The sequence below is a fragment of the Python bivittatus genome, unplaced genomic scaffold (genome assembly GCF_059951505.1).
Source record: "Python bivittatus isolate LINGU-HERP-01145 unplaced genomic scaffold, Pbiv_v1 ctg000690_np1212, whole genome shotgun sequence".
Classification (NCBI taxonomy): Eukaryota; Metazoa; Chordata; class Lepidosauria; order Squamata; family Pythonidae; genus Python; species Python bivittatus.
The window spans coordinates 10626683-10639020 of record NW_028277096.1 but is presented as its reverse complement, the minus strand read 5'-3'; the positions used below and the strand labels follow the sequence as shown (position 1 = coordinate 10639020).

At 41.1% G+C, this 12338-nt stretch overlaps 1 protein-coding gene across 3 annotated transcripts in view; it reads right to left on the bottom strand.

The window, feature by feature from the left end:
• The window catches only part of CAMKK1 (calcium/calmodulin dependent protein kinase kinase 1), a 110152-nt gene that overhangs the window by 39193 nt on the left and 58621 nt on the right, over nucleotides 1-12338 (bottom strand). For all 3 annotated transcript variants that reach the window (XM_088152266.1, XM_088152264.1, XM_088152265.1), the window contains exons 5-9: nucleotides 10205-10256; nucleotides 7529-7662; nucleotides 4638-4674; nucleotides 3139-3160; nucleotides 1833-1921 (exon numbers count right to left, since the gene is read on the bottom strand). In XM_088152266.1, coding sequence (XP_088008392.1) covers nucleotides 1833-1921; nucleotides 3139-3160; nucleotides 4638-4674; nucleotides 7529-7662; nucleotides 10205-10256 — 334 coding nt within the window. The remainder of the gene's footprint in view (nucleotides 1-1832; nucleotides 1922-3138; nucleotides 3161-4637; nucleotides 4675-7528; nucleotides 7663-10204; nucleotides 10257-12338) is intronic.

The window sequence follows — 12338 nt, the reverse complement described above, 5'->3', positions numbered from 1 at the left end:
TATATATGAAATAGCTGGATTTTTTAAAAAAAAACATTTTATATTTGTGTATTGCATTTCTTGCTATTTGTATTACTGTATTTTTTTATTCCGGGTACTATGTTTTTCTTTTCAGCTGTTCAATGTCTCGATATGCTGCGTGTCAGGTGAGATATAAATATTTGTAGGACTATGGTAATAACAAATAATTATAATATGATCATCCCAGTGTTAAATAAACAGGTTCAGAAGCTGCTTAATTAAACCTTCAAACTAAAACTAGTGTAAACAAGATCTTTTCCCTTTGCACTGAATTTGGTGCACTGAGAATGAGCTTCTAGAAAATCACAATGGGATTGGTTTGGGATTCTAGGAGGCACAGGCTGGGGATTGACAATTGCCTGTGGTTACCTGCAGTTTAAGCCACAGGTATCAGGTTTCCTTTCTTTCTAAGCCTGTTTGTCCCAGTCAGGGACAGAAATGGCTCCCTAGGGAGGGTTGTGGTGACTGCCCCCACATTAACTGCTGCTGTTTTTCCAGGATGCAATCAATAGGCATTACAGTTTGTAGCAAGAAAGAAGCGAGGGATGGTAAAACATTGATTTCCCATTCTTGTCACACCAGCTGGAACAGTTTCAGCCTCACAGTGTTATGGTTGCTTGGTCTGGTTTTTAAAGAATGCAAGGTTTTTAGACACACTGGCACATTCCAAGTCGTTAACTGGGCATTAGCAGCCATGTCTGCATGTAGAAATGTTTGCAAGGAGATGCCTAAATATATATTGGGAGAATTAATAGATAGGGACTGGAGGTCACTCTCATTGGGGGGAATATTCAGCTTCGATACTGATTTGATTATGATCAACCAACGTGCAAAGATTGGGCCAGAGTCTGGGGCCCCAGATGTGGGACAGAGCCCATTTGTTGGCTTTGTTAATGGCTGTTAATTAATTATTTATTGAATTTGTGTGGCTGCCCATCTCACTTGCATGTGACTCTGGGCAGCGCACACAATTAAAGCACAAATTAACAATCACAAAGTTCAACCGTTAAAAGCAATTAAAAATCAGTTAAAAACTACAGTTAATGGTTGTTTGATGCTCAACTGCTACATGTTTTTATTTTTTATATTGTGTATATTTTAGCTATTTTTACTGTCAGCTGCTGAGAGTCACATATGTGAGATAGGCAGCTATATAAATCAATCCATCAAACAAACAAACAAAGTTGTGCTGTTTCCCTGGTGTGGATTCTTCATTCTTTTATCACCGATACTCTTTGTGGTTGATTTAAATGGTAATCCTCAGATAACTATATATTGCCTAGGGTTGCTGTAGTGACTGAGGTGGCTTATACATTGATTAGGTAAATAAATAAAATCCCAGAATGATTGAATGGAATTCAACTCACTGTAGAGTCTTATCATTTTATTTTTACTTTTCAGCGCCAGTGCCATTGTACAAAATTACATGATATTGTAGTGCCCACTCTAGCAGTAAAGGCTGCTGAACCTTGACTTACGTTATTATAAACCACCTTTTGCTCAGAAAATGATATATATATTTTAATAAAAAATAAAATAAGGGTTATGTAGACTGATGGATTTGTCACAGCAAAAAGTGCTTCGCCTCCCAAAAGTTGAGAAATTGACTTGATCTGAGCCTGCTCTGAAAATGATTTTGGAGCTCTTCAACCTCCGCCAACTTTTACTGGGCCTTGTTTTATCTCAAGGGAAACGTTGAGTGAAAATGAATTATGGTTCATTTGCTGGAGTATCGTCTGAGTAGAAGGGCAATAGGTGCATCAAAGAAAAAAAATCCGTCAATAACAACAACTTCGTTGCTTTATACTCACAGTACTCAATGCCCAAGACAATGTCTCTGAAATAGAGCCAAGCTTGTTCTTCGGAAAAAGGGGCGTCACACGGCACCTCCATGACAGGCCTAAAAAATAGGGCATGAAGATGAAGTTGAGTGCTTTGCCAGATTTTAACAGCCATTCTCTTCTGTATTTTTAATTATTCTGATGATGTAAGCTTGTGAGGCTTGTTCGATTAATCATTTTGTGATGTTTCATTGGGGGTTATTTTTATTTTTGGCACTGATTGTTATTTATTGCTTTTATAAATGCCAAACTGTAGAATGATATAGTTTATGGGATGATTAGGTGATGGAACTGCCAATCAAAGCATAGCAACTCAGGCCACCTCCTCCCAGTTTATAGTCCAAAAGAATGGGGGAGAGGGATTCATAGATCATAGGGATGGAAGGGGTCTTGGAGGTGTTCAAGTCTACCCCCTGCCCACGGCAGCAATCCTCAACCATCTCAGACAAAGAGCTGTCCTACTGTTTGTTTGAAAATCTCCAGTGATGGAGCCCGTGACTCCAAGAAGCAGGCTGTTCCATTGCTTAATCTCTGTCACAGTCAGGAAATTACTCCTCATTTTGAGTTGGATCTGTCCCTGTAAAGCTTCTCCCATGGATCCTTGTCCTACCCTCAGGCACTAGAGAGAATAAATCCACACTGTCTTCTGTGTGACATCCCTTCAAGCATTGGATTCACTGGATTCCCAAGGATTTGGGAGGTTCACTGTAGGTGGAAGCAGAGTCTAGAGGAGATGTCAAAATAGCCAAAATGGCACCCATGCCCATCTTTTCAAAGTCCTGCTTAGTGATCCAATGATTTTAATGCTGCTGATATAGTTCATCCAGGAGATGATGATGCTGAGCAGAACTTCAGGCCTATTCAACAGTTATGCAATGAACTTTGACACCCTGTTCATGATGCCAGCACTACATAGCCCAATGTGAACCCGTCAAGGGTGAGTTGATACCATGAAAAGCATAACATTGAGTAGGACATGAGTGCTGAGTAAGTCTCCAAGGGGCAGGTGATGGTTGAGAAATTTCAACAGGAATCATCCATGCACTTTCTACCCTATCTTGGCACTCATAATGGACAGAAGCTTGCTTCTGTTTAGTTTTTATAAAGGTAAGAGCTTCTAAAAGGTGATTCCAATTCCAGTTTCGAATCATTTGTTACACTCTCTCACAATCATGTCATGTGTCAGTCTCTCCAACAGTCTGCCTTACAAAAGTGTAGGGCTTCAATCCCCGTAATGTGGGATTCACACAGTCGTTGTCTGTTATAGACTACTTACCCCTTTCGGAGGAGGTCAAACACTGAGGGAACAAAAGAAGGGAAAAAAAGGCAGCTCTCAACCAATGTACTTTTAAAGATGCAACCCTCCCTGAATTGATTTCTATCCAATCTCTAATACAAAGCATCTTTCTAAGATGCTACAGAAAAGGCCTGTTAAGTTTAAAATTGGCTGGAAGAATGTTTTGCAGGAAAAACCAACAAAGATACTAGCATTTATAGCACTAAATTTACACAAAATTTAAATTTAATTTTCATAAAGGGACTGAGGGCTCCAAACTGAAAAGTTTTCATTTCTATAATCAACTGTTTTCAAAGTCTGGGTAGCAACACCATTTGTAGAAAATGGGGCAACCATCACTTTGATTTCCCAGCGTTCCCACAGCAAAGGGAAAACCTATTTGCCTGGAACCGCCCTTTTACAAAGGTTAGCTTCTGAAGGCCACTGATGACTGTGTCTGGTGACAAGGTGACATCTTTGACAAGGTGACATCTCTGACTTTTTTTCTTTTGCCTTAACGGCAGTTTTGAGGACTATCAATGGAAATAGGTTCATTTTGTCTTAGATCTATTTCCAGTCTAATTTAAGTGAGGAAAAAAAAACAAAGCTGAAAATTGTTCACGGAAAAATTACATATTTTTCTGCAGAATTTCAGTGGTGTGATCTCAGAGTGCTGTGGGGGCCACAAATTAGGAACAGTGGGCTGTATGAAGACCAGGGTTTGAGGGTGGCCACCCCCTTCCTAGAGTGGAGGTGACAGGGTGCACTGACCTCATCTAGGGCTTTAGAAAGATATTGATGACCACACAGCACCACTCTGAAGCCACTAAAATACTGACAGCAGTATTTCCTGACTCCACTCTAGAGAATTCTGCAGGGGAAATATTGATCTGCCACATCACTAAACCAGAGGTACCTCTTTGTGATGTATTAGAGAACTCTTTTTAAAAAAAAAAACCAAGCCAGGTTTGCTGAACTGAATTCAGTTTACGAGGGAAGGGGAAGAGGGAAAGATCATGTTTTTGTAAGAAAAACAACAATGAAAATGGGCAGAAAAGAATCAGCCCCACATAGCTAGTGGCATCATGTAGACGGTAAGGAAGATGACCTTGATGGAGATATTAAGGAACTGTGACCTAGGCAAAAGGGGCTGAAACCTTTTTTAAGTCCAGAACGAGATAATATTCAGAAGCATCTGACAGACAGACATCTCCCTAATTCACTGGGGTATAAGGGGGAGGAGGAGATACGGCACAATCAGACTTGCAAAATTCTGTTATAGCCAATCTCAATAAAAGTAGTTTTAGCCTTCCTGCAGAGTAGATTTCCTGGTCTGATCTGTCTACTGGGGCTGACACATTATCATATACTTGAACGTGATCCCAGCCCCCCACAAAAGATTACTCTCCTTCAGGATAAATAAGAATATGGTGTGAGAACTAGACAGAGTGTTGGTCTGCTCCAGCGGAGCCGTTCTTATATTCTTATCCATTACTCACCCATGTATAGATTGTCCTCTGCAGGATCATCCAGTACCTGAAAAGAAGAATATATTTACTCCAACTTCTGAATCATCATTCAGTTTTATCTTACGCTAGAGGCAGAGTTATGATGCCCTAAATGGCAGCAGTGGTAATGCAATATCTAGCCCAACTCTCCCCATCCTAAAGCTGTCTTTGACACAGCTACTCTCAGAATTAGCCACGCTGGCTAGGAATTCTGGAAATTATGCTCCATACACACCCAGATTGTACCAGATAGGGAAAGGGTAATCTAGACTATCCTGGTTGGGGTAATGGGAACTGTAGTCCAACACATTTGGAAGGAACCAGGTCAACTATAAACTTTTTATTACTTTTATACCAACTCAAGTTACAATAAAATAAAATAAAATTCCATGGACAGAACTTTGCTGAGAAAAAAATCCAATTTGTGACCAAAAGATGCATGAAAAGGTGCTGACTTGGAGGGAATCTAGAAATCAACAGATCCTTTTATGCACACAATGGTTCAGATGCTTTCTTTTTTGCTCCAGAGGGCAAAACTAAAGAATTTGTGGAAATTACAAGGCAAACAAATTTCACCAAACTTTTAAGGCAACCTGCCCAGTGATAACAGCTGTTTTCCTAGAAACAACTGCCTTGAAAGACAGTGGCTGGACAGCAAAGCCAGGAGTATTGCAGTTCCCTCTTGCACTAGAGACCCTAGTGGCTGGCTGGGGAATTCTGGGAGTTGAAGTCCACACATCTTCAAGTTGTCAAGGTTGAGAAACACTGCCCTATACCAAGCAATGGGTGGATTTGGGGTCCCCCAAAGCCTCTTTTCCATGATTCTACAAGAAACTAGCAAAATTTAATCCACTGTACTTGAACTCAAATACACGTAGTTGCAAACCACTTTTAACTCCCTCAGCAGTTCTGCAAACATGCTCCTGCCAATTCTTTGTTGCTGATATACATGTATGCATGGATAACACCTTACAAAAAAGTGACTGTAATTATTTGTTTTGCAATTCCTGATTTGTTTTATAATTCCTTTCTTCTTTCAGAGGGGAGTTCTTCATTGAAGAACACACATCTCTTTGAACATTGTCAAAGCAGCAACAGGAAAAACAACAGAAGTACTTAACAACAAACATTTCTTGATATCAACAATTTTCCCCTTGTCCTCGTGACACTTCATCTTGTCCCCAGTTCATGAATGAGACAGGTTTAAGTCATCACTAGCTATACAGGTGTTAAAGTAGTGTTTTCCTCATTATTCTGAAACCATCCAGTGGCAGCCTCAGAATGTGTAAAATGTGTTATGCTTTACCACCCACTATTTTGCAGACAAAGTAAGGTGACCAGTAGTGGGAGTGCTGAGAGAGGCACTTGTTGGGTGGGTGTATCAGGCTTATGTAGGCACACACCCTCACCCTCCAGTCCCTGGTGAACCCCTCCTGCTTCCTTTCCATTATTCATTTCCTAAAGATGTGGACACAATGGCATTCAAAACTTTAAGAAAACTACTTGGCATATATAGTCCTCATTTAGTGACCACAATTGGGACTGGCAGCTCTGTCATTAAGCAAAGTGGTCACTAAGTAGGAAATCACATGACTATGACTGTGCTTTCCTTTTCCCCACTCCCCCAGCCTTTGGAATACTCACCACAGCACTGGGACACTTAGCAAGAAAGGAATTAATGTTTGCATTTACGTCCATTGGAGAGGACGAGATTACAAGAGAATAAGCAGGCACACAATGGGGAATACACATTGAAAGCAATGCGGTGGCACTGGCAACCCTGAGTGCAGTTGGGGCTGGGAGCCACGAGTGCACTGTGCAAACAGCCAGGTGTATTCCCCATTGTGTCCCTGCTTACTCTCTTGTAATCCCTTCCTCTCCAATCTCTCTGCTCTGTGGCGGGGGGGGGGGAGAAAAAAATGGGTCAGGCACAGGAGAGACTGCCTACACAAATTGCTTTTTTCTTTCCCCCCCCCTCACAGAAAGCAAGGGAGGGATTAGAAGAGAGTAAGCAGGCACACAATGGAGAATACACCAGGCTGTTTGCGTAATGCGCTTGTTGCTCCCAGCCCCGAGCACACTCAGGGCTGCCAGCACTACCACATTCCTTTCAATGTGTATTCCCCATTATGTGCCTGCTTACTTTCTTGTACTCTCTTCCTCTCCAGTCTCTCCACTCTGCAAGGGGCGGGGGGGGGGAAGAAAAACAACAGGTCAGGCACAGGACAACACATACTGACTGTAAGGGCCATCATGTGACTGAGGGATGCTGCGAAGGTCGTAAATGTGGGCATTGGTCGTGAAGTTACTTTTTCAGCACTGTTGTAACTTTGAACAGTTGCTGAATGAGGCAGTCAGTAAGTGAGGACTACCTGTATAACATTGCCAGAGTCTGAAATAGTGTAACAACCAGAAATGGCATAACACTAAAATCCTAGGAACAACCCTCTCCCCTTTGCCCTCTAGAACACAAGCCAGAAGAATCTGCAGGTCAGCAAGTGGTGACTATGTAAAAAAGGGCAAGAAAGAAAAACCCTTTAAAAAGGTTATTTTCCCCAACAATCACTGCCAGGAGCAACTCAGCTCTGTTCATGATTCTTTTTTTTTTTTTCCTAGACTCTACTCAAGTTGTGTTATGGCTGAATGGGAACTAGGAGGAGGTCAGTAGATGCCGAAATCTGGACAAACTGTTCACTCATAGTCTTCCAACACAAAATTCAAAAGAAAAAATATGTGGAAAAATTAAGAAGTCTTGATCTATCAGGCTCACTTTGAAACAAAACTGAGAAAATCCAGAATTTTGAAATCCAGGAAGAAATTCAATTAAAGGGAGTTTTGGAAAATCCCAACCTACCTCATGCACAGAACACAAGGAAACAAACCTCAATCAGCTTGACAATGTTGATATGGTCCAACTTCTTCAAGATTGCTATTTCCTGATATATCCGATCTAGAGGGGCCATGGGCTTTATCTGTCCACTCGCGTTGGCTTTTGATCCCCGAGGTGGAGGTCGGCCTTTGGCAAAGAAATCAAAGGTTATACTGAGAACTAGCTCTCATGTTGCCTTGAGGCTGATTTTTCCCCCAACTTTCAGGGACATCTATGACAACCAAGAAGTATACCTAACTTAATTCAGATGCAGTTACTTCTCTGATGATCTGAATTTTTGCATCAGAGATTACCGAACTTGCTACAACAAACTAAGATACAGTGCTGAGCTACTTAATCATTCATACAAATGTTCTTTCTCTGTGAACAGAAGGTAAAATCAATCTGACAGCAATACATCCAACAAGCAAAGCCAAAAATAGCAGCTCCACTTCACTTCAAACCGTTCTACTTTTTTTAAAACTGTAAATCCAGTGGACTAGTTTCTGGTTTAATCACCCTTACAGTAAACCCTCTGAAATCAAGAAACAGTCATGACTTGCAGAGGGTCCTTTGATTTCAACAGGCTACAGCAAGTACAACTTCATTATGATCCCACCCACTGGCTGTTTTTGCTTAACCACACTTAAGACTTCATGGCTGCTTATTTACAAGACACTAAGCCTGGTTAATCTTAATCTTGGTTTATTTTATTGCCTTAGCATGTTGTGCAAGCCCAGCTTATTTGATGAATTTATGATTCAAATGATTATGTGCACCCAGAAAACAGGTTAATGCAAAACCAGGTTATTATGCATGTAATGTGAAATAAAGAATGTAAGTGATATTGTGACTCTCCAAATGCTGCTGAATTACCAATTTACATCAACATGGTCATCTATGAAAAATGATGGGACCTGTAGCCAACATTTGGAGGGCCACATATTGCCTACCCCCATGTTAAGTGTACTTCTGAAAATACAATCTTCTACCCAAACAACTCCATGTGCTGTCATGTATCGTGTATTGACAAGTTTGATATCTTCTGTGACAACTAACATAAAAGCACATGGAAAGAAAAATTAATACACGATGCCCCCACCATACAGTTGGGACTGGCTAAAGCTTCCTGACTTATAAACAATGAAATGCTGTGTGGCAGATATCCCTGCAAATCAACTCTGATCACGTAATCCATTGTAGTCATGGAAAAAAGATGAGTAATGCATTTATAGTCCACTAGAAAACAGCAGTCTCTCCTCAGCATTTGAATAAATTACATTTTCAGGAAGAAAATATGGTCCTACACTGTCAGACCATCGTTTCAAACTAGCCTAATAATTTGGATATCGTAGGGAACTTTGGTTAATTTAAAAACAGATGTCATCTCTGTGGTATACAAAAGAAGAGAAGAATGGAAATGTGAGCCTGAAGCTCACTATAATACATTTGGGTTGGTTGTGATCTGTTTTACCAATGTGCTTTTTAAGAAGTTCTATTTTTTGTAATCAATTTTGTTTATTGTTTTGTTTCTCTTCTATTCATTTTTTCCTGTTATCCAGCCTGAGTTCCACTTTTCAGTTAAAATACAGGGTATCAATTTAACAAGCACATGTGAAATGGAAAACTGCAGTGCCTATTAACTTCTGAGTTGTGCCTTAAAATTAAATGTAATTAATCCAATCCCAAATTGCCTGGGTGGGCAATTTTTTCAGCCTTAAGTGACACATAGCTTGCCAGGTTGAGCCAGCAAATACTGGGGTGCTCAACTTTCAATGAGTGATGTGCAGCGGTTGTGTGCCAGAAACTGGAAAAAGAAATAATTGATGTGTTTCCAAAGAAATGTAGATGATACGGTTCAGTCACGTACTGAATGGGTTTCCTCTTCTATCCTCAAAATAATAGATTGGTAGCACTTCTGGGGATTGGGTGGGGCAGACCAAGGATTTGGGGGACACACCCAGCTCTGAGGACTCAGGTTTACATTCCTGGCATAGTGAATGCAGATGAGGATATGCAAATTTTCACTTTTACATACAAACACATAGATATAATGCTATAATTCCCTTTCCATCCCTCCCTCCCTCCCTCCCTCCCACAGAGCACTCTCATTTACTGAGTGTGGGCTGAATAAAGGCAAAGCACCAAAAAAGTCCATACCTCATAATTTCTTTGCATGTAGCAGGACAAAGTTTAATTTCTTCTCTCTCTCTCTCTCTCCCTCCCTCTCTCTCTCTCTCTCTCTCCCTCTCCATCCATCCATCCATCCATCCATCCATCCATCCATCCATCCACCCACCCACCCACCCAATTTATTTCCTTATTGAGGGCCAGTTTGGTGTAGTGGTTAAGGCCCCAGGCTAGAAACCTGGAGACTGTGAGTTCTAGTTCTGTCTTAGGCACAAAGCCAACTGGGTGACCTTGGGCCAGTCACTCTCTCTCAGCCCTAGGAAGAAGGCAAGGGCAAACCTCTTCTGAAATCTTGCCAAGAAAACTGTAGAGACCAGTCCAGGCAGTTGCCAGGGTCAGTACTGACTCAAAGGCAATATACAAACATACATACATACAACCAAATTTAGAGAACCATGGCCAGTCAGAATGGACAATACTGGGCTAAAAGGACAAATCATCTGATTTAGGTGGAAGAGTTTCCTGCGTCTTCATGCCTTCACACGACACAGATACCTACGTGGAAATCCATACTGCTTCAACAGCTTCTTCTTTGAGAGGACCTTCATGGCCTGCAGGCAAAAGAGAAAAGATAATGTTATAAAAGCGATGGGAGTTCCTGTAGGAGGAGAAATTTGTTTGGTGCTCATTTTAATACAAGACCAGCAAATGTAGACAGCTGATAGAAGTTGGTCATTCAACATCTGTGGGAGTCTCTGCTCCCTGCCAGGATATGTAAAATAATGGCATGCTATCATTTCAATTGGGAGTCAGCTTTTTATTTTATTATTGGAACTGGGGTGCTTAAGGAAGCAAGTAGGAAAATAACATCTTGCCTGATAATGTATCTTATTCCCATATTATAATTAGTGAATCGAAACTTAGCACTGCTGACTTGGAGCCATTTAAAGGTCCATTTGTGTTAGTGAGAGGATGACATTCCTGTCATTCCAGATGACTATCACAGTTGGAGATTTAAGTTACGGCACATAATCAATCAATCAATCAATCAATCAATCAGTTGAGTTGAAATGTAGGTTGCATCATAGATGAGACACAAACCCAGGCTGCTGTCTGTAATTTCATGATTATGGAATCTTGTCATTAACAGACTGGAACTGGTGCTGAAGATGATTCTGAGAATAGCAATCAGAAGACATTAAAGGATCTGGCAAAAATATTAGAACAGTGGAACAGGCTAGTGTATCTCCTCAGTTTTGGGTGTCCAGACTGAGAAAGTATAGCAGAATTTGGAATTACAGAGTAGGTGGTACCATAGAATTGGGTCATCACAATCAGAGAACATTAAGCAAGGGGCCTTTGGCATCTGTATTCTAGGCTGAAGGCCCCTCCCCATGATGCAAAATAAGCAAGGAAAAACCTGTCAATCAATAGTCACTTCTTTACCCCTAAGAATCACCATCAGGTGACAACGCATGGAAGAAAGATCACTTCCTCTTCATCCCCCATCCCTAGCTTTTACACTAACCATATTTTAGAACAGTGTTTCTCAACCTTGGCAACTTTAAACTGTGTGGACTTCAACTCCCAGAATTCCCCAGCCAGCATGGCCGGCTAGGGAATTCTGGGAGTTGAAGTCCACACAGCTTTAAGTTGCCAAGGTTGAGAAACACTATTTTAGAAGAATATAACTACTTCTTGGCTACTTGAGAGGGCACTGGTATAAGTCCAAAAAGTTTTGCTTGTATATTAGTATATTTGCTAAATGTAAAAGTGTACAATGGGGGTACAGAAAAACCAGGGGAGACAGAAATCGAACCATTCTTAGTTGTCAAAATCACAATGGCTCCAGGTAATTGGTGGCACGCTTCATTTGCATGCAATGGCTTCTCACCCCTTGACAGCTCTTGTCAATGATACTTATATGGTTATTATAGGATTAATGCAAAGAGGCAATAAAGAGAAAATGGAATTTGTGTCAGTTTGAAAAGTGCCCTGTCAATCAGGAAAGCATGAGGGAGCTCACCAGCCACTAGCTAATTATGTAATACTGTCTGCAACCATAAAATTCAATTATACTTTCCACATGTCCTTTCCTTTCCTTTCCTTTCCTTTCCTTTCCTTTCCTTTCCTTTCCTTTCCTTTCCTTTCCTTTCCTTTCCTTTCCTTTCCTTTCCTTTCCTTTCCTTTCCTTTCCTTTCCATACACACACACACCCCAATGTAATAAAAATATACAAAGGAGAGCCAGTTTGGTGTAGTGGCGAAGGCACCAGGCTAGAAATTGGGAGACGTCGAGTTCTAGTCCTGCCTGAAGCACGAAGCCAGCTGGGTGACCCTGAGCCAGTCAGTCTCTCCCAGCCCTGGGAGGATCACTTCTGAATCAACCTCATCAAATCACTTCTGAAAAACCTTCCTAAGAAAACTGCAAGGACTTGTTCAGGCAGTTGCCATGAATAAAAACAAACAAACAAACAATCCAAAAAAAAAAAAAAACCACTGACTCTAAGGCATGCGTGCACGCGCGCACACACACACAAAATACAAAACAAACCAAAGATGGAAAAAAAGAAAGAAAGAAAGAAAGAAAGAAAGAAAGAAAGAGAGAGGGAGAGGGAGAGGGAGAGGGAGAGGGAGAGGGAGAGGGAGAGGGAGAGGGAGAGGGAGAGGGAGAGGGAGAAAGAAAGAAAGAAA